At 33.2% G+C, this 23308-nt stretch overlaps 1 protein-coding gene across 3 annotated transcripts in view; it reads left to right on the forward strand.

Moving 5' to 3' along the window:
- The window catches only part of LRRC69 (leucine rich repeat containing 69), an 87382-nt gene that overhangs the window by 61185 nt on the left and 2889 nt on the right, over positions 1-23308 (forward strand). For 2 of the 3 annotated variants that reach the window (XM_006916682.1, XM_025050143.1), the window contains 2 exons: positions 9241-9342; positions 13892-14071. In XM_006916682.1, coding sequence (XP_006916744.1) covers positions 9241-9342; positions 13892-14071 — 282 coding nt within the window. The remainder of the gene's footprint in view (positions 1-9240; positions 9343-13891; positions 14072-23308) is intronic. The other variant, XR_003047688.1, reaches the window with a different exon arrangement.

Below are 23308 nucleotides of genomic sequence, written 5' to 3' on the forward strand. Positions count from 1 at the left end.
GCTTGCATTATATAGTAAATTAAAATATAGTTTCATTCATTCATTCATTCATTCATTCATTCATTTTTATTATGGTAACATTGGTTAATGAAATCCAGTAAGTTTCAGATTAACGATTCAACAGCAAGGCATATATATGTTGCGTTGTGTGTTCACTGCACATAGTTAGATTTCTGTTACCACATATTTGACCCTTTTTACACTATCTACTTTCTCCCTTCCTCTTCTCCCCTACCAAGATATAATTCTTAAAGAGACCAAAGCTTGATAGATGAAGATAGACTTTTCAACAATGATTTCCTCACAGTATTTATAGGTCGTATGATTAATTTATATATAAGTCTCAAGAAGCAGACTGAAAAACAGTTGATAGAATCTGGAGACGATTAGAGGGGTGGTATTTTCATCTTGAAGAGATAATCCAAGAGTGGGGTGAGTAGAGTGCACAGAAATAACTGTGAGATAAGACCCCTTTGTACCTCAGGATGGCTGGCATATAAAGGGTGAAGGTAAGGCTTACTATGGTTGGCAAAACAGGCTGAGGAAAGCCAAGTATGACATGCTAGGGCTTTTGGATTTATCCTGTGGACAAAAAAGAGTCTTGAAATTTTTATAGCAAGGTTGTATTATGACCAAATTCTCATTTAAAAGATCACGTCAGCAGCAAAAGTTTGCACTAACACCAATTAGAGTACTATTGGAATAATTTATTGCATGAGGCTCTTAATCAAGGCAGAGGAGGTTAGTGACTGGGGTGGGGAGTGTAAGAGGATTGTGCAGAGGTAGCAAGGAGAAGGGTGGAATAGGAGATAGAAAGAAAGGATAGATTAGAGAAGTTTTAAGAAGAGAGGTGAACACACAAAGCAATATATATGTAAGGTACTATTAAATTGTACACTTGAAACCTATATAATTTTATTAATCAATGACACTTCAATAAATTTAATAAAGAAGGTTGAATTGAAAGACTATTGTGGGAGACTTGATGTGAGTGATGAGAAAAAGGAAAGAAGAAAATTTGGGGGAAACGAGGTTGGTTTTCAAATGTTAGAATTTATGGAGATTGTGGGACTTCCAGCTGGTTATTCCCCGTAGACCACCAAGTGTTTGAGAGCATTACTCAGGAAGTTGCTTTGCTCAACTTATGCTCAAAGATTCTTGAATCTTTGATTTAGTGAGCTTTCCCATTCTTTGCCTTAGCAAATCATCTCCACAGTCATGTCTAGATCTTAACATCATTTCACCTGCTCTAAGTTTGAAGAATTAAAGTCCACTATGCCAGTTCGACCAGCGGTTCCTCCTATGTTCCAGCTCTCTATCGCTCTATAGCTATGTAGTTTCTTTTAGGTCATTGAAACTTCATGTGTCTTTACTTCTCTTTTATGTGTCTTTACTTCTCTTTTACTTCTGACTCCTTCGATCATTCAGTTCTACACCTCCAAAACTTGTGCATGCCTGCACCTATATCTCCTTTCTTCTAGCCACAGAGAAGATAATTAAAAGATCATTTTATATTCTTCTTCTGATCATTACTTTCAATTATTCTTTCTTTCTCTTCTATATTAACCTCTCTGTGTTGACACTTACCTTCTACATGCTTAGGTTCTCTTTATCTTAAAAAATCTAAAAACTCTCATTTAAACCTACATTTTCTTCCACCTGCTAATGTCCTCTCTAGATAAGGAGGGAGAATGTTTATATATGTCATTGAATGTTTATGATCTTGGGGCTCTAAAACAGGGTTTTCCAATTTTAATACTATTTTGGGCCTGGTAATCGTTTGTTGTGGGGGCTGTCCTGTACATTGTAGGATATTTAACAGCATCCCTGGGCTTTACTAATTCGATGCCTTCTCCCTCTCTCAATTGTGGCAACCAAAAATATCTGTAAGACCCCTTTGGTGGAGGAGGGGCAAAATTGTTCCAGTTGAAATTAAACTAATAAAAGTGGTCGTTTGAGTAGGCATGCTCAAAAAAGACTCAAAAGCTGTAACAGCATTTCATTAGTAGAAGAAAATATAGCTGATTATGCTACCAGAGTAACAACAATAGCAGAAAATATCATTCTATTAGGAAGCTAGGCTGACAGGAAACCCAGTAGTGCATATAGAGAGAGGATATTTAAATGTTGCTCTGGGGAATATTCAGAGTGGACATTGAGAGGCTGACTTCAGGTTATTTAAGCTTACCTGCTGCAAAACACATACTAATGAATTTAATTAATTAATTAATTAATTTGTATTAAGATGAATTCTTTCTGATACATTATATGTAGTAAGTTAGCAAGCTACGTAACCTATTACCACATTTGATGGAGAATAGTGACAGGATTTGAAGGAAGAGAAACATGACCCCTAAAGAGAAATGTATGCCCTTTGAACCATGGTCAAATTTGAAATGAGGTTCATGTATGTTAACAACATTTCATATACCAAGACGTTCAAGTTTGTCTCAGTTTTGAAAAAAAAAAAAAAGACTATGAGTTTAGGTATATATTATGGAATGTTTTTCTTTATGACCGAAAGGAAAAAAAAAAGATAGTTTCATTAAGCACAAAAACTGACCTTTTTACTTCAATATATCTACCACTGCTTTTGGGCTACTATTGGATTCAAGTGTCTAGGTTGCTCCCTGTTGATGGATAACACAGGTAACTGAATTAAGAAAGTCAGAATGTCTGTTGTGAAACTATGAGAAAGGAGATTCAGCATGGTCTTGAGCTCTGTATTATTTGTTTGTTTGTTTATTTATTTTTGGTTTTCTCCAAGCTTATATTTTTATTTTTTAAACATTTTATTTTTTATTTCCCCCTCCCTACCCCTCCACTCTGGTAACCACTAGTCCATTGTCCATGTCTATGAGACTGTTTGTTTGTTCTGTTCATTTGTTACTTTTAGGTTTATATTCCACGTATAAGTGATATCATTTAATTTTCAACCTTCTCTGTCTGACTTATTTCTCTTAGTATGATTATTTCAAGGTCCATCTATGTTGTTGCAAATGGCAGTATTTCATCTCTTCTTATGGCTGAGTAATATTCCATTGTATATATGTGCCACAGCTTCTTTAGCCAATCATCTATCATAGCACACTTCAGTTGCTTCCATGTCCTCACTACTGTGAATAATGCTCCTATGAACATCAGTGTGCAAATGTATTATCAGATATGGGTTTTCAAGTCTTTGGGGTAAATACCCAGGAGAGGGATTGCTGGATCATATGGTAGATCAATTCTTAGGTTTTTGAGGAATTTCCATTTTGTTTTCCATAGTGGTTGTACCAATTTGCAGTCCCACCAGCAGTGTATGAGGGTTCCTATTTCTCCACATCCTCCCCAACATTTGTTATAACTTGTTCTGTTGATTATAGCCATTTTAACAGGTGTGGGATGGTATTTCAGCGTGGTTTTGATTTGCTTTTCCCTAATAGCTAGCATTGTTGAGCATCTTTTCATATATTTGTTGGCAATTTGTATATCCTCTAGGGAGAAGTGTCTGTTCAGTCCTCAGCCCATTTTCTGATTGGATCATCTGTCTTTTTTTTTTGTTTGTTATTATCGAGTTGTATGCGTTCTTTGTATATTTTGGATATTAGACCCTTATCGAAGGCATTGCTTGCAAATATATTTTCCCATTCGGATGGTTGTCTATTTACCTTGTTGACAGCTTCTTTTGCTGAGCAGAAGTTTTTTAGTTTTATGTAGTCCCATTTGTTTATTTTCACTTTTACTTCCCTTGCCTTCGAGGTCAAAGTCATAAAATCCTCTTTAAGTCCAAGGTCCTTGAGTTCAGTTCCTACGCTTTCTTCTATGCATTTTATTGATTCCGGTCTTATATTCATGTCCTTAATATATTTTGAGTTAATTTTGGTGTGTGGTGATAGACAACAGTCTAGTTTCATCCTTTTGTACGTGGCTTTTCAGTTTTCTCAGCATCATTTATTGAAGAGGCTTTTCTTTCTCCACTGTATGTTTTTGACTTTTTGTCAAAAATTTTTTGCCCATATAAATATTGGTTTACTTCTGGACTCTCGATTCTGTTTCACTGGTCTGTGTGTCTGTTTTTCTGCCAACACCATGCTGTTTTGATTACTGTCACTTTGTAGTATGATTTGAAGTCTGGCAGAGTGATGTCTCCAGCCTCATTCTTTTTTCCTCAAGATGGCTTTGGCAATTCGGGGTCTTTTGTGTTTTCATACAAATCTGATGATTATTTTTTTGTCTTATTTCTTTAAAAAATGCTGACGGGATTAAATCTGTATAATACTTTAGGTAATATGGTCATTTTAACTATGCTGATTCTTCCAATCCAAGAACACGGAATCTCTTTCCATTTCTTTGTATCTTCTTCAATTTATTTTAATAAAGTATTGTAGTTTTCATTATATAAGTCCTTCACTTGTTTCATTAAATTTATTTCTAGGTATTTTATTCTTTTTGTTGCAATTGCAAAAGGAATTATTTTTTCCACTTTTTTTTCTCACACTTCCTTATAAAATGAGTTGGGAAGTATTGGCTCCTCTTTATTTATTTATTTATTTTTTTTGAAGAGTTTGAGAATAGGTATTAAATCTTTGAATGTTTTGTAGAATTCACTGGTAAAGCCATCTGGTCCTGGACTTTTATTTTTTGGTAGATTTTTGATGATTGTTTCAATTTTCATGCTGCTAATTGATCTATTTAGTTATTCCAGTTCTTGATTTGGTCTAGGAAGGTTACATTTTTCTAAGTACTGGTCCATTTCTTTTATTTTATTAAATTTGATGTTTTATAATTTTTCATATTATCTTGTATGATCTTTTGTATTTCTGCAGTGTCTGTTGTAATTTCCCATCTTTCATTTCTGATATTGTTTATTTGTGTCTTTTCTCTTATATCTTTAGTGAGTCTAGCCATGGATTTGTCAATTTTATTAATCTTTTTGAAGAAGCAGCTCTTCGTTGCATTTATTTTTTCTATTATTGTTTTGTTGTTGGTTTTCAATTTCATTTATTTCTGCTCTAATTTTGATTATTTATTCCCTTCTACTGACTTTAGGCTTCATTTGTTCTTCCTTCTCTAGTTTTTTTAAGATAAAGCATTAGGTTGTTTATTTGGGCTCGTTCTTTTTTGGAGGTAGGCCTGTAATGATATGAACTTTCCTCTTATGACAGCTTTTGCCATGTCCCAAAAGTTTAGTATGTTGTACTGTCATTATCATTAATTTCTATGTATCTCTTGATCTTTCTTTTTATTTGTTCTCTGACCCAGTTATTCTTCAGTAGTATTTTGTTTAATCTCCATGTATTTGTGGTTCTTCCTGATTTCTTTCTGCAGTTGATCTCTAGTTTCAAAGCATTATGATCAGAGATTATGGTTGGTATGATTTTAATCTTCTTATATTTGTTGAAGCTATCTCTGTGTCCTAGTATGTGGTAAATCCTTGAGAATGTTCCATGTGCACTAGAGAAGAATGTATAAGCATCTGTTTTTGGATGAAAGGCTCTGTAAATGTCAATTGTGTCCAGTTGGTCTAATGTGTCATTTAAGGATGTTATTTCCTTATTGATTTTCTATTTCGATGATTTGTCCATATCTGACAGTGGAGTATTTAGGTCCCCTATTATGATAATGTTTTGGTCTGTTTCTCCCTTTAGTTCTGTTAGTTATTTCTTTATATATTTTGGGCTCCCTGATTGGGAGCATAGATATTAATAAGCATTATATCTTCTTGATGCATGATTCCCTTTATCATTATGAAGTATCTCTCAGAATCTTTCTTTACCTTTTTTATTTTGAAGTCTATTTTGTCTGATATTAGTATTGCTACTTCCACTTTTCTCTGAATGCCATTTGCTTGAAATATCATTTTCCACCCTTTCACTTTGACTCTATATTTGTCTTTGGAACTGAGATGTGTCTCCTGGAGGCAGCCTATGGTAAGATTTTGTTTTTTGATCCAATCTGCAACTCTCTACCTTTTTCTTGGTGAATTCAGTCCATTTACATTTAGGGTGATTATTGAAATATGAGGTCTTCTTGTAGCCATTTTATCTTGCTTTTTGATAGCTTGGTGTTTTCATTGCTTCCTTGTCCTTGTGTTTCTGTTTTTTGTTTTTTTTTATTTTGGTTGGCTTTTATGGGTTTTCCCTCTGGTTCTTCTTCTTTTGTTATATGCTTCAGTTCTGAATTTTCTGTGTGTGGTTACCATTACAAATATGTAAAGGATAGTTTTATACACACACACACACACACACACATGTATACGTGTGTGTGTGTGTGTGTGTGTGTGTACTTATACGTCCATTTTCTTTGCATGTGCCTTATCTCCATTCCTCTTTGTGAATCTGGATCTTTGAATCCTCCTCTTCTCAATCATTGTTGTCTCAATTTGCCTCTATGTATGCTGACCATTCATTTCTATCTTGCTATAGCAAATATCTTCTTATTTTAAGCTTATAATGCCCTGTTCCTAGTAAGGGTTGCACTCCTCTGCTTTTATCAGCCTGCTAGTCACCTTAGTATTAATTATGTTTTTTTGTTTGTTTGTTTGTTTGTTTTTGTTATTTTATTTTAGGTGAGCTGACCCCTTTCAGTATTTTCTGTAGTTCAGGCCTCATAGTGGAGAATTCTCTCAATTTTTATATGTCTGGAAAGGTCTTAATTTCTCCTTCATATCTAAAGGAGAGCTTAGCTGGATACATTATTCTTGGCTGGTAGCTCCTTCTTTCTTGGTTGTAAGGTTTGTGCTGAGAAGTCCCAAGATAATCTAATAGGTTTTCATTTATAGGTTACCATCTTATTTTCTTTGGCTGCCCTGAGAATTCTATCTTTGTCATTGATTTTTGATAATTTTAATAAAATGTGTCTTGGTGAAGGCCTTTTTGTGTTGAGATAATTGGGTGTTCTATTGACTTTTTGAATTCCAGTCTCAAGCTCCTCCCATAGGTTTGGGAAATTATCACCAACTTTTTGTCTGAAAATGCTTTCTAATCCTTGCTTCTTTTCCTTCCCTTTTTAGAATGCCCATTATTCTTATGTTTCCTCTCCTGAATGTATCAGCTAGTTCTCATATTTCTCTTTCATTATTTTTCATTCTTTGGTTTCTCTCTTCTTCCTTTTGATTTATTCCTAGATTTCTGTCTTCGATATCACTGATCCTTTCCTCTATTTGGTCAACTCTATTTCCCAAGCTTGCTATTTAATTTTTCAACTTTTGCAGTGTGTTCTTTATTTCTAGAAGGTGTATTCGATTCTTTTTGAAGGTTTCAATATTCTTGCTAAAGAACTCATTCTGCTCATCTAGTTTTTTCAATTCCTGAAATTGTTGATATGATTCTTTTTGGATCTCATTGAATTTTTTTAGAAGTACAATCCTGAATTCTCTGTCATTTAATTCAAATATGTCTATGTCTGTAAGCTTATTTTCTGGAGATTTCTCTTTCTTTATGAGATGCTTTGTCACCTTGGTTGTTCATGGTGTTTAATGGACTATTTCTCTGCCTGGGCATTAATCGAAGTGTGTCTTTTTTTTTTTTTTTTCTAGAAAGAAGATTTATTTTTTAATGGTCCCTAGTCTGTTGGAAAGAAAGTGTTTTTCTTTTGGTTTCCAGTAGGTGGCATTTAAGCCTCTTGGATCTGCTTTATATAAAGTCTTAATAATGTCTTTTTTTTCTTTTCTTATAGATGTTTAATCATGCTTAGTACCCTCAGTCTCATTCCTGTCAGTTTTAGCAACAGTTTCCGTAGTGTTTGCTCAGATTCCCCTGGGGCTCCATGGTGTTCTGTCTTGTAGGGTATGGCAGGAGGGGCCCTCTGGGATGGTGGATGGGGGCTATGGCTCAGCTTTGGTTTTACAACCACGGCTGGTAAAAATTAACTGTTGTTTTTCTGCCATCCCTGTTTTTCTGTCAGCCGCATTTCTCTGCCTTCTGCCATAATGACTGGGAGCTGCCGCCAGCCATGGGGAGCTCACAGCTTTACCAGGCAGCGTTGTTCAGGGAGCTCTGGCTGTGAGAGGCAGTTTCTTTGTTTCTCCCAGTCCGCTGCCTGACACCCGGGGTTCTGACCTGTGGTAGTTCTTATGTGCAGATCCCATGCTCAGATGTGCTGGTGTGCAGTTTGGGTGTTTTTGCTGAGTTTTAGATGTTCAGCTTATTGTTGTTTCAAGGGGAGAGATCTGGGAATATCTCTCACTTTGCCATGTTTAATCCAGTCTTAGTTTGTATCTTATTTTAAAATCTTGTCTATGTTGTAGAAATTTCCTGAGACTTTTAAAATTAATGACATGATGCCCTGGAAAGATATTTTAAATCAATTATTTCTAATTTGTTGAGTGCTTCTTTTGTTTTCAAATCCTGGACTGAAATCAGGGAAATATCTGATTATAAATATGAGTTGCAGTGGTGTAACGGTGCCAGTTTGTCTTGGCTTACAAGAGCTGATTTTCTACATCTTTTCCCGACTCTGTGTTCAGTGAATGGAATAAACCATAGTAGGAGTATTTACATCATGGAATCAGAACATGCCACATACCAGGACTCCCTATTTTTTTTATTTCCACAGAACTGTTTCACCTGAATATGTCATATTTTCCCTATTTCACAGCTGAAATTAAGGCTCAGAAAAGTAACTCCCTAAATGAATTTTAACTTTGAAAGCTACATGAGTTTTTGGGTGACAAGGCATTAAATTAATATGAGAATCCCTTATTTGTCTACTCAAATGGTAAATTCCAGTTGAATTTAGGTTTTCTTCATAGAAGATTCAATATCCTGTGAACTGTATATTTTTTCTTCTTTTTTAATTTTCACTGTGCACGACAGATTATAATGAGAACATTTTGATGTTCTTCTGTTTCTCTAAAATGAATCATCAGACAGTCTTTAAGACCTAGATTTTGGTGTATATTAGAATATAATTTTTTCTAATAAATATGATTTTCTAATAAATATATTATTTGTAAAATGTTCTCAACATTTGATTAATCCCTGTTTTGTTTCTAATAAGTTCTGTGATCCTGAACAAGTGTCTCAGCCGTCTCTTAGAGGAGATGCCACCAATGACCACTAAGGTCATTGCCATTCATACTAGCATAAAGATTCTTATGCTTCTAACAACTAGAGTACGTCCTGTTGTTAAAATATTAATGTGGAATATAAGTCCTAAATAAAGCAATTTTAGACTACTTTTATTGAAGATTTAGCCTCAGAAGTAAAGTTTGTTATTTTGTTGTGAAATAAAGTTTTTATTTTGTTTTGAAAGTTTCAGGATCTGAAGCTGAGGGAATTCTACTGTGAGGGAAACCCACTGTTCCTGAAGCAGCCTGTTAGTGCTGTAAAACAAGAGGAGGTCTGGAATCTACAGGTGAAGCCTTATATCATTCACACAAGTCTTTAAAGTCATGATTTAAGTTTTAAAAAGTTTTCTTTTAAAGCATTCCAGCCAAGCCAGCAAATAACTAATGTAACTCTAGTCCATTGGCAATGTACATCTTTTTGACTTGCTTACAGAATTCAGTATAATCCTATCTCATTTCCAGAATGACTAAATTCAAAGAAATGGAAACATTTTCTTGGAAAAAAAGAAAAGGGAGAAATTTGCTTTCACCTTGACACACACACACACACACACACACACACACACACACATTATCTAAAGATATATTTGATTTGTTCTTACTGGGATCTTTGCCTCTTCCATCCCTTTTTACTTGATCTCATTTCCTAGTGGATGAATGAATATGATCCAGAAATCATGTTCACTTTAGTTAAGAAAGTTAGTGATATTAAAAGAAGGAATAGGAAAGCATATTAGTGGACTCTCTTTGTTTGTCCTTTGGTGTTAGATGAGTTAAAGTTCACAAATATTCCCACCTTTGAGTATGTCTCAATTATGAATTTGAACTTCTCAGGTCCTTTTAAGTCTTTATGTAACTGAACAAGGAGGATTGTCTTAAGACTTTCAAAAATTGTGTAGGATTCAAGTTTCCTGGATGCAGGAAACAACCAATCTTGTTCAATGGTTTAGTTTTTTAAAAAATAATATTTCCTTTGTTACATAAATAATGTATGTTTAATACAGAAAACTAGAACATACAGATGAGCAAGGAAGAAAATAAAAATTAGTTTCAATGCCATACTGATTAAAAGAAAAATTTATTACAAAGGTAATTCGAGCTCTTTTAGAGAAATTAGAGGAAAAAAACAATAGAAGTTGATAAAAATACTCAGAAATCCAGTATGTAGAAATATTATCATTATTCTCTGACATTCATTTTGCTAGAACTTTCCATAAATCCTGAAGTTTTTTTTTTTATTAAAGATGAGTTCAAACTCTGCATACTACTTACTTGTTTTTCCCCTCAAAATATTGTAAATACCTTTCCAACCAATAAAAGTAAATCTATGATCTCTTTTTTTGATATATACAACATTTTCTAATATATGATTACAGCATAGTGTTTTTACCTACTTCCCTGCTGTTAGCTGTTTAGATTATTAATTATTTTCTGGCTTTCTGGCCTTTATAAACAAGGCTACAATGACTATCTCCAGCAAATTTCTCATGTCCATATTATTCCTCTGAGTGAAATTGTTTGGTCAAAGAATTGTCATCTTTTAAAGTTTGATTAACTCATTTCAAATTCCCTTCCATAGAATCAATCTATACTTCCACAAACAATATTATTTTCAATTCTTGTGTGAAAAAAAAAAATCTTATTCAAAATTTAATTGTAAATGGTTTTTAAAATTGCAGTATTTAATTTGTTTAATCCCTTATAACCTATTTGTTCTCCTTGAATTAAGCATTTCAGAATAATATCAACAATAACAATAATAAAAACTAACACATGTAAAGCTTAATACGAGCAAGACATCATTCTAAGCACTTAACAAAAATGAGTTAATTTAATCCCCCAATAATCTTTAAAAGATAAGTACCATTATTGTCCCCCTTTTATAGGTAAACTGAGTCCCAGAGAGTTTAAATAATTTGTGTAGTTTCACAGAGCTAGTAAATGTTGGGATGATGATGCCAACCTCAGCAACTGGATTCCAGACTCCATGCTGTAGAAATGCTTCAAAAAGGGGCTGCCTGAAGTGAGGGAAAAGGAAATAGGGGTAATCCCTGGTTGGAGGTGGTCCTGATTTGTGAATGGGGCTGGATTAGCAGTTAACCCAGTGTGTCGGTGGTTTTACAAGAGTGCACTCTATGACAAGAATGACTTGGGTATTTATTAAAAGTAACTCTAAGAATTTTTCTTAGAAAGGTGACAAATTTATTGTACATTTCATATTTGTACTTAACGTAAAAGTAATTTCTGTCAGTTAACATTACTGATTAAACTACTTAGACTATCAAAGAATTATAGGGCTCAGATTCAGGCTATGTATTGGTTAAGAATTTTAAACATTTTTTTTCACCTCAGAGGTTTATGAACTAATTTAATGTTGATAACTATATTATAACAAAATATCAGCCAGAATATACTGCATCAGTAGATGCCAGACTAAGTTTTACTCATGCTATCTAATTTAATTCTTTGAACTCTTATGTGATAATACTGGAAGAATATCCCTGTTTTATAGATGAGTTATTCAAGATCAGAGAAGTTAAGGACTTGTCCAAATGAGGTCACAGAGCTAGTACATCATAGAGCCTGGATTTGTACCTGTTTATTGATATGACTGTGACTCAGAATCTTTGCTCTTGATGTTATGTTTTAGTGTCTATCATACACTGAGTGGCAACTGATTATACTACAGTTCCAAAATTCATTATTCCTTCTAAAGATTCATGTTTGTTTTTAAATCTTATGTATTTTATATTTATATAAATATAATTTGTATGTAGATAGTTTTATAATTCAAATTAAATCATTATATGTAAGGAAAAATAAAAAAATACACCTGAAACTAATTTTAATCTGATAGCTTAAACATAGTTATATATGGTTACCTACATATAGTTATCTAAAAAATATTCTAACAAAAGAGCATACAAACTATTCAAGAGGAATAATTTATTTGTCCATAAAAGATATTTTGACTTTTAAATAGCATTAGTATTAGGCAACCATTAAGTTGTATATTCACAAAAACTGCATTGCACATATCTTTAAATGGTAACTTAAAAAATACTATTGGTCATGACAATTGGATCTTTATATATACTCATGTTTTCAAATAATAACTTTATATTTCAATGGTATATGTTATTCTTCCAAAGTAACACATTGGCAGCAACTAGGAGAATATAAATAATGGGTACTATAAGAGTTGTCAAGAGGCATACTAAGTGCAACAAATATGTTTGGGTCCAAAAATTATAAATGAAAAAAAGTGAACTGTGTGGATTGTGGTCTATTTATAGGTCCCATTTATAGGTATTTCAGCAAATTCTTCCATCATCTGATATTTGGGGGAGTGAATCCTTGTCTATTAGTTTTCTACAGCTTTATAGTGAGACCTACACTTTGAATTCTTGTAGCTAAAAACGTACTTCATTCAGAATCACAAGCTGTGGTCTGCGTAAGTAGGTAAAGAAAGAGTAATAATAGACATATAACTTAGTAGGTAATATTAGTGTGAAAGGGTAATTTTTTTTTTTCAGAAAGGATGACCTCAGTTATGTCATCCTTTCTGGAAAAAAAAAATGTAACCAACCACCCAGGAGAATGAGCTTAAATGTGTAGAAAGTTATGCTGTTGAAGAATCAGACATTTAAGGAACTTATGCTCAGGGCATTTGCTGTATAAAGGCAGCTTTCCTAGATGCTTGTTAAGTGGAAGGGATAGAGTAATAAGAAACAGGATACGGCAATCCATGATTTTGTTGTTACTTTTAAAAGATTTTAATTAGGATGAATAGGTGAAAGATAATTTATGTACATATGTAGGTATTCCCAAAGATTCCTATCAGAGACTGATGTAGACTACCTTAATATCACTGATAAATCTTTTACTTTGACCAGAAAAAGTTTCACACACTTATTTACATTTAAAATTCATCCACTGTTTATGTAACATTTATACAGGGCTTCCAGCTACTGGCACAAACAATGGGGGCCATTGATGGAGTAAATTAAATGTTCATTTTGTTTGCTTGGTCACTGAAGATTTTATTTTAAGTATTACATAATTAGAGTTTTCTTTAAGATAATTATGTTGTTGATGGTTATGGCGAAAGTCAGCTTATATTTCCTCACCGCCCTTTTATTATTTAATATTATTATTACCTAAAGTAAAATTTCTGGAATATCTATGTGGATAGGTTTAATACTAATTTAATTCAGAGATGTGGTTAATAGAAATTGGTGCTCTTTACCAACATGGCTCTATTGAGGTACTTAATACAGTAGCTAACTTAGACTAACGCTTTTCAAACTTTAATATGCAAAAGGATTACGTGGGGGAACCTTATTAATTGCAGATTCTGATTCAGTAGGTTTGGAATGCAGCCGAGACTCTGAATTTTTAATAAGCTTCCAGGTGCTACAAATTCTACTGGTCCATGATCTACAATTTTAGCAGTAAGGATTTAGCCATTAGTAAATATGATAGTTAGTTTCCCAGTTCAGTCTGAATATTTGTACAGTCCTTGCTTGTTGTAATGAGAGGTACAAAATTTGAACTAAACTTTATCTAATAATGTAAACTTATTATAACTTGGATTCCTGTATGTAAAAGACAGAAATATTACAATGGAAGTAAGTTGCTTTTCTTACATTGTCAAAAACTAAACTTATTTACAATACTAGTCATTGACAATATAATTCATTGTATATACTATGAAAAAATAACAGAAACTGTGAGGAATAAGCCCAAAATACAAATCAGTGAAATGAGAATCAACGTAATACAAAACAGCTATTTTGCAAATTATCTGAGGAACTATATTCTTTTTGAATCTAGGAAATAACATCAAGATTTATAATGAATCAGCTAGCAGAAAAGAATCCTTTCCTAATGCAAGCCATAGCATGGTATCCACAAGTCAGGAACACAATCTCTCGAGGAAGAAAATGTACAATATGTGGAAAGTCCTTTTTAACTACATGGTTGGAATGTGTTGAATTTGTCCCACCATCAAAGGTAAATGGTGCTTTTTGTGTGAATATGAGCATAAGACCTACTCTTATCTTTATCTAAATCAACCAATGCTATCTAGAGATGTATCTAAGAATTGACTTCTATGATAGTATAATGTTTGTTCCCAGCTTTACTGAGACATAATTGGCACATAATGTTATGTAGGTTTAAGTGTACAATGTGTTGAATGAATACATTTAGAAATTGCAAAATGATTACCACCATAGTATTAGCTTCCACCTCCTTCCCATCACAGAGTTATTATTTCTTTTCTTGTGTGTATGGTGAGAACACTTAAGATCTATTAGCAGCATTCAAATATATGATACACTATTATTAGTTATAATCATAATACTGCACATTACATGCCCAAACTTGTTAATTTTATAAATGGAAATTTGTAATTTTTGACCAGTATTTTCCCATTTCCCCCACCCCAACTCATGGTAAGCACTACTTTACTGTTTCTCTGCATTCGTCTTTTTAGATTCCACATATAAGTGAGATCATACAGCATGTGTCTTTCTCTGTCTGACTTATTTCACTGAGTATAATGCCCTCAAGATCCATAAGCTGTTGTGAATGGCAGTATTTCCTTCTTTCTCATGACTGAATAATATTCCATGGTATAAATATCACATAGTTTTTATCTATTCATTTATTGACAAGACACTTAGGCTGTTTCTGTATCTTGGCTATTGTGTTTAATGCTGCAGTGAACACAAGAGTGCAATAATTCTATGGGATTCTTATTTCAATGTCCTTGGATATATACTCAGAAGTAGGATTGCTGGATCATATTTTTAGTTTTATTTTTAATTTTTTTGAGGAACCTGCAATCTGTTTTCCATAGTACTACTCCATTATGGTCTCAAAGATGAGTTAATTAAAGGCTCCAACTTGAGAGATTCAAAGCTGAGGAGGAAAAACTGGGCTGGAAAATTGGGGGAGGAAGATGGTATCCTTCTGTGTCATTCACAGGGAGGATTGAAAGCAGGTTGTATTGATCATCAGGCTAACTGGTAACACAGGAATAAAGCTAGCAAGTCTTGACTAATCTCCACAAAATGTAGATGGTAAAACGTAGAAAGTAATAGGTTATCCCCTGGAGGGTGAGAAAGGCTTGAGGAAAGATTTCGAGGATGGGTAAATATGTGTATGATTTTAGGCTGTGGAAGGAGCTAGTAGAAGATAAAACTTAAAATTAATCTTTGTTGTATGCCAATTCAGGAAGAGTTTAATGTTTTGATTATGTGCTACCTATTTTAAGAAATTAAAAAGACTAGAATTTGGTTATCGCATGATGAGCCTCATCTGTTCTATTACTTTAAAGGACTGAATAAGTCAAAAAGAGAGTCAAAAGTTTTTAAACAACTGTAAAATGGATAATGGTAGTGCTTTCCAATTACAAAATTACTTTTACATATATTTTGCCTTCGATACCTTAAATAGGTACTTACTCTAGGCTCTCAGGGCCCAAAGATGAATAAGACACAGTCCATGACATTGAGGAGATCACAGACTGTTTATTAAAATACAATGTTATAAGATTATAGTAAGGCATTATACACCCATACTATAGAGTCATAGACAGAGCAAATGGATACTTAGGAGGCGTTTTAGTCTACTCAGACTGCTAAAATGAAATACAACAGACTGGGTGGCTTATAAACAACAGAAATTTATTTATCATAGTTCTGGAGACTGGAAATCCAAGATCAGAGTTCCAGCATGGTTGGGTGGGGGGCCTCTTTTGAGTCATGGACTTCTTGTATCCTCACATGGCTGAAGATGATAAGGAACACTGTGGGTCTCTTTTATAAGGACACTATTCTCAATCATGAGAGCCTTGCTCTCACGACCTAATAACCTCCCAAGGCCCACCTCATAATACCGTCATGTTAGTCATGAGGACTACAGCATACAAATTTTGGGAGGACACAAGGATTAAGGCTATAGCAAGAAGTTTGGGGAAACTTTCCTGAGGAAGCGACCTTTGAGTACCATGAGTTCCTGATCCTCGTATTAACTTTGTGACTTGGTTTTCATTGTCTCCACTCATAATTGAAGCAACTAAGTAAGTTAAGTAACTTGTTCTTATATTTCAAATCTTTGAAATAACAGAATTAGGACTTTAGCTTATGCTTCCTGATATCATGATAGCACAATAATATGCACATTTTAATTTCGAACCATAAGAAAAAGTGCAAATAAATTTATTGATGGTGATACAATTATTCACAACGGTTCTCTTCATGTATTTCAAAAGCTGTCATATGAAAAAGATGAGGCTTTTCCTCTGTTGACTTGTGAAGTGGAACATAGAACCACTGGTATTCAAGCTACATAAATGGAAGAATTTTCTTACAGGATTTTGTGCGCACATGCACATACACACACAAGCATACATGCAGGTTAACATTAGTCATCACTGAAGAAAAAATAAAGAGGTTTGACATCTATATAATTTCATTTTAAAAACTAAAAGGGAAGTAAGGATATATTTTTATCGATTAAATATGAGTGCGTTATAAAAACAGCAACAAAGTGGCGTAAGACTATATAAAAATAAGTGGTTAAAAAAATTACCAGAGACCTGGATGTGAAATCTTACTAATGGCAGAAAATTTTCAAATACTGATGAAATACATGATACTTCACACTGAAAAAGCACAATGAGTGCCAAGCAGAACAAATAAGACCTAGACAAATCCATACCTGGACATTTTTTTGGTAAAACTGTATACTACCAAAGAGCAACTATTAAGAGCTAAAGATAAAATTTTAAGAAACTAGATTGTGTACAAAAAAATGACAATGGACTGAAAGCAGATGTCAGAAAAAAGTGATATAATGTCATCAAAGCACTAAGAGAAAATGACTCAAAGTCTAGAGTTATATGCCTCAATAAATTGATAGGCAAAGACATGGGAGTGTCAGAAAATTGTGAGAAGAAAAATTTTTAAAGGAAACTTGTTTTGCTTTGGAATAACCATTGATTCTAACCATATTAAAATAATTTTAAAAAATTAAACAAAAGTAACATTTAGTAAGTATATGACAATGATAAAAGTGTATGACAATGGAATTAGAATAAGTATACAGTATGAATTTATAAATTATGCTGCATAAATTTAAGAATATTTAAAAATTATTAAAAATTGGGTAAAGAAATTTTAGACTGAAAAATACATTACCAGGTGCTTGGCATTTGAAACATGTTACTTTAATGACATTGTTTAGTTCCCTGTTTTTAGAGTGAAAATATGCACAAAATGCATTAGTATGATAATCAGATTAACCGTGTTAGTAAATAGATGCTTTTACATACCTTTAGGGTTTTATGTTGCTTTTCCAGTTAACTAGAGAGAGATTATACAAAAACTAGTTGCCTGGAAGCCTCCTTTCTATTAAAAAAATATCTATTTTAAAATTATTTTTTCAGGAACTAACTTAGAAAATGTTAACCTTTAGAGTAAATACTTTATCATGAAGAAAGAACCCATTTGATAGTGCTGGTATTGGTTACCCTTTTGAGCTTTACAGAATGTTGTTTCTGACAGGATTTGCCACCTGAAGGAACAGTTGAAGGAGGGTGGCACTTGATAACAAATGGGTCTTTATTCTTGACATAAAATAACTGGAAATGACCAAAAAAAAAAAAAAAAAAAACCATTTATGCAATAGTTAGTCAATTTAATATGCATTAGGCACTAAGAGGATCAGAAAACATCACATTTCTAATTCTAAACAGTCACAAAATTAATATGTATTTATTGTTCAGAAAAATTGAAATGGTATGAATCTTCCTTATTTTATTCAGAAAATGACAAAACAATTACAGTATTAATGAACTTATACACTATGTCTTGACTACTTCTAACTCCCCCCACCCTCTTTCCCCCTGGTAAACACTAAACTGTTGTTTGTGTCTATGAGTTTTTATTTATTTGTCTTGTTCATTTGTTGCTTTCAGTTTTATATTCCACATATAAGTGAAATCATATGGTTCTCAACTTCTTTTACTTGACTTATCTCGCTTAAAATAATACTCTCAAGATCCATCTATGTTGTCACAAACAGCAGTAATTTTTCTTATGGCTGAGCAATATTCCATTGTATATATGTACATCTTCTTTATCCAATCATTATTGAAGGACAAATCTATTGTTTCCATGTCTTGGCCACCATGAATAATGCCACAGTGAACATAGGGGTGCATATATCTTTACTAATAAAAGGTTTTCAAATTTTGGGGGTAGATACCCAGGAGAGAAATTGTTGAATTATATGGTAATTCTAATCTTAATTTGTTGAGGAACCTCTTTACTGTTTTTCATAGTTGCTGTACCAATTTACATTCCTACCAGCAGTGTATGAGGATTTCTAAACTTCTGGTAGTCACAGTTATATTCAGTTATCTATGGTTTTTATCTTAAGTTGATTCAACTTCGATACATTAATCTAAAGTTGTGTACCACCAAAATGTTTGAACCTTCCATGTGAAATTTAAATAACAATAATTATGCAGAGGTGGTGTCGGAGAAAATGATCATTCTGTATGAGAGAGAATACTGTTTAGCTGGATGGGTGACTGGAACATGAGCAGGATTTGCTTTCTGGGTTTTGCCATTACCACAGTCCAAACTACCTTAAGGGTAGGATGACCATATAATGTATCATCTAAGTCAAGATACTTTTGAGGGTGAAAGTAGACATTATTAATAGCCAGAAAAATAGTAAGAAACCAGGACAGTCCTGGGCAAATCTGAATGTGTGGTTATACTTTCTAAGTAGAGCAGATGACTTTAAAATAGTGCTAACTGCTGATGCTTATTATTGCTGATATAGAAGAGTTGTCATTATGAACATTTATCTTGGATTTAAAAAATTATTTTCCATCTCTTCATAAATATTTGAGGGCCTGCTTTAAGCAGGAAACTGGGTTTGAAGAACAATGCAAATAAGTAAGAGACCTAGTTTGCTCCATGATTTAAAATAAAAAGTTTAAAGATGTAAAAGACACTAGCAATGCAAACTGAATTTTAAATGAGTAGTAGAGATCAATTGCTTTGGGATTTCAAAGTGGAAGGTGAGATTACTATAGGTTGTCTGCCAAAAGATGCTGGAACCTGCTGTACAGGGACTTGATATAGGTAGAATTTAGATACATGGAAAAGGAAGCAGAGAGAATATTTTAGAAGAGAATGAAATGTAGGAGAATGAATCATGCTCATGGGGCAATGAATTAATTAATTTGGTCTGTAGATGGGAGTGGGAGGAGGCAATATTATAAAAGAATTGGGATCAAATCCTATAAACCTGTTAAACAATAGAATAAGGAGTTTGAACTTGATCTTGTTTGGAAATGGAGTCCTACTGAATGTGTGGGGACAAGTCAATTATATAAAGATGTACTTTAGAAGGAATCGTTTTGCAGTACTGTGCTGGATTAACTGGAAGTTGAAGAGAAGCTGAAGGAAACAGACCTATTAGAGTGGTTGTCTAGTGTGGGTGTAATTTGTAGCAGTAGAAATGCAAGAAAAGGGAAGCACCATGAGGAAGGAATGGCATCAGATCTTGTTGATTGATTGGATATGTGAAACCTCAGAGAGGTGTAAAAGAGAAAACCAGAAAATTCCAGAGGGAGCTGATTTAAAAAGCAAGATCCCAAGTTTAATCTTAGACAGATTAAGTTTTAAGTGATATGTAGGTAGTTCAAGTGAATATGTTTAACTCTCAATTAGTGACAGATGAGAACAGCAAAGAAATATACTTCTATGCATTATTTGAAAATATGTGCACTTTCTAACAACTATTCATTCTTCCAAACAGTTCTGCAAATTATTAAACTATAATCAAAACCCTACATTGGTGAAAGAAGCTGAGAGACATATTATGACTAACACTGATCCAGAATTTAGTGAACTTAGATTCTAGTCCTGTCTCTGCCTTGAAAAATGAGGCCTAAGGTAATTCACATTCCTTCTCACTATATGTGGACTAGTTTCCTTATCTGTACAATAAAGGAGTTAAACCAAAGTCTTTTCTAGCTTCAAAATGCCTTGATTTTATAAAGGGGGGAAAGGCTATAATAGTCATGCTTTTCATGGTACTGCTAATTTGGAATATAAAATCAGTATTAGCTTTCTAATACTGCTATAACAAATTGTCATAAACGTGGTGTCTTAACAACAAAAATGTATTATCTTACAGTTTAGTACATCAGAAGTCCAATATGAGTCTCACTGAGCTAAAATCAAGATGTCAGCAGGGCTACAATCCTTTCTGGAGGCTCTAGAGGAAACTTCATTTTCTTCTTTTTAGTTTTTAAATGCTACCCACATTTCTTAGCTCACAATCTCCTTTCTCCATCCTCAAAGCCAGCATTGATACATCTAGTTCTCACATCACATCACTTGAACCTCGTATTCTGCTTCCTTCTTCCATTTTTAATAATTGTTGTGATTGAATTGAGTCCACCTTGAAATCATCCCCATCTCAAGGTCCTTAACTTAGCCACACCTACATAGTTTCTTTGCCATGTAAGGTAGCATACATATTCACAGGTTCGTATTAGGACATGAACATTTTTGGGGGTCATTTTCCTGCTTACCATACTTTTACCCGAGAAAACAGAAAATCATCTTACTCTTTTTTTCTATTCCTTGTGTTTCCAAATGCTATCCAAAAATTTACTTTTTTATACTCTGCGATAAAAAATATATATTTTGATAATTTTTGACTTCTCAGACTTTAAAATATGGCAGCGATTATCACCGAGGCATATGTTGAATGATTTTTTTAAATCTCTCAATTATACCATTCAACAAATATAAAATTTAGTAACCATGCATATTTAAATTCAAAGTGCAAAACTGCTTTTCCCCCAAACAGGGAGAGATTATAACTGTATGTTTATTTTCTTTAGAAATTATTTTCTAATTCTTGTATTTCACTGTAAATAGTTAAGAGTAAAATATAACATTTTCACAATTTAAAGTTTTTTGCTAAAAAGATACGTTTTCAAAATGAAAGCAAGTCCAATTGTAAACCTTTTGACCTTGACTTACAAAAAGTATCTTTTGGTGTTTCAATTTCTAGCTATAAACAATGACCAAAGCAGTAATTATCTTTGACAGAGTCATGGAGTTTTGTTAATTGAGGTTTGTGAAGACATGTTCCTTATAAGAGGGTATGTCATTATCCCTTTATAACATGCTCATTTCAAATGGACATATGTCATACCAGTAATACTCTTATGATGATGGTATGAACAAAAATAGATATTTAATCGATATCAAGAGATAGGGTATTAGAGACTCCTTTTTTACATGCAAACATTATTGAGTCCAGTAACTATATATGGAAATATATGTCACCAAGGAATTATGTTGAGTCCATTTTTCTCAGTAAAATTTCCAGGAAACAATTCATAGCCCTGAGAGAAATAATGGGAATATAATTATTAAGTTAGAGAATAATCACAAACAAAGTGACATACTCAATGCAAAACTGATAATGATCTCCTAAAAAGTTAAACAAAGCATTTCATTCTAATTAATTAAACAATAATAATACCCTCAAGAAGGGAAAAGAGGGACACAGACACATTGCATTCCTGTTTGCAAAAAGAGCCAACCCAAACATCGCCCATGAGATTTCTTAATGACACAGGGAAATGGCTAAAACCACAGTAAAAATAGAAAATGCCTTTAGTAGTTTCCATTATAAACTTTTCATCTCATGGAGAAACTAGACAAAGCAAATTGGATAATTGTATGACCCTAATCGCTTCCTTTGTTTATGTTTGTCTTTCTTTTTATAACCTTCTCCTCTTGGTTAATGGCTCTAATCTCTGCACTAGTTTCTTAAATGAGAGCTAAGTGAAGTAAAAGAGAAAACCAAATTGTGTGTGTAGCACAATTTATTTTGATGGCCCTGTAGATGAAATTTCTAGATGAGATTAGACAGGAATAACTGGTCGGATGAGGAAGGGGAAAAGACCCCATTTAACATTCAGTTTTTGTTACTAGTTCTCCCAGCATAATTTCAAAATTCAGCCACAGGTAAACCCAAATATTTAATAAATACAGTGAATCAGACATTTGAAAAGCTATTACAAAGGTCAAAAGAAAAAAGTATCAAGCTCGACTCAAACTACAATAATTAGGAGATACACAAAACAAAAAGATCTGAAGTATGACATCAATAACATAAAGCATGGAGGAGGAAGGAGTAAAAATGTAGTCCTTATAGAACATATTTGAACTTAAATGCCCGTCAGCTTAAAATAGACTGCTATAAATATAGAATGATATATATATAACCCTCATGGTAACCATAAACCAAAAATCTACAAAGATACACAAAAAAACAAAGAAAAAGGAACCTAAACAAAGCACTAAAAACACAGCAAACCACAAATAAAGAGAGGAGAATTATAAAACAACCAAAAACAAGCCTTTCATCTAAGTTCAGGAGCAAGAAAAGGATTCCCACTATAACCACTTCTATTCAACATAGTATTGGAAGTCTTAGCCACAGTAATTAGACACGATAAAGATAAAAGGCACCCAAATACAGAAAAGAAGTAAAACTCTCATTATTTGAAGATGACATGATACTATACATAGAAAACCATAAAGACACCAACAAAAAACTATTAGAACTAATAAATAAATTCAGTAAAGTTGTAGGATACAGAATCAATATTCAAAAATCTGTTGTGTTTCTGTACACCAATAATGAATGATCAGAAGGAGAAATTAAAAGGACCTAAATAGACATTTCTCCAAAGAGGACATGCAGATGACCAAAAGATATATGAAAAGATACTCAACATCACTAATCATCAGGGAAATGTAAATTAAAGTCACAATGAGATGTCATTTCACACCTATCAGAATGGCTGTCATCAATAAATCAATAAACACCAAATATGGGTGAGGATGTGGAGCAATGGGAACAGTTGGTGGAACTGTAAATTATTACAGCCACTATGGAAAATAATATAGAGATTTCTCAAAAAGAATGAAAATAGAGCTGCCATAAGACCTAGCAATTCCACTTCTGGGTAACTATCTGAAGACAACAAAAAAATTAATTTAAAAAGCTATATGCACCCATATGTTCTTTGCAGCATTACTAGTAGTAGCCAAGATATGGAAGCAACGTAGATGTCCATCAATAGATGACTGGATAGAGAAGATTATTTATATATCTATATATCATATATCA

The sequence above is a fragment of the Pteropus alecto genome, unplaced genomic scaffold (genome assembly GCF_000325575.1).
Source record: "Pteropus alecto unplaced genomic scaffold, ASM32557v1 scaffold164, whole genome shotgun sequence".
Lineage (NCBI taxonomy): Eukaryota > Metazoa > Chordata > Mammalia > Chiroptera > Pteropodidae > Pteropus > Pteropus alecto.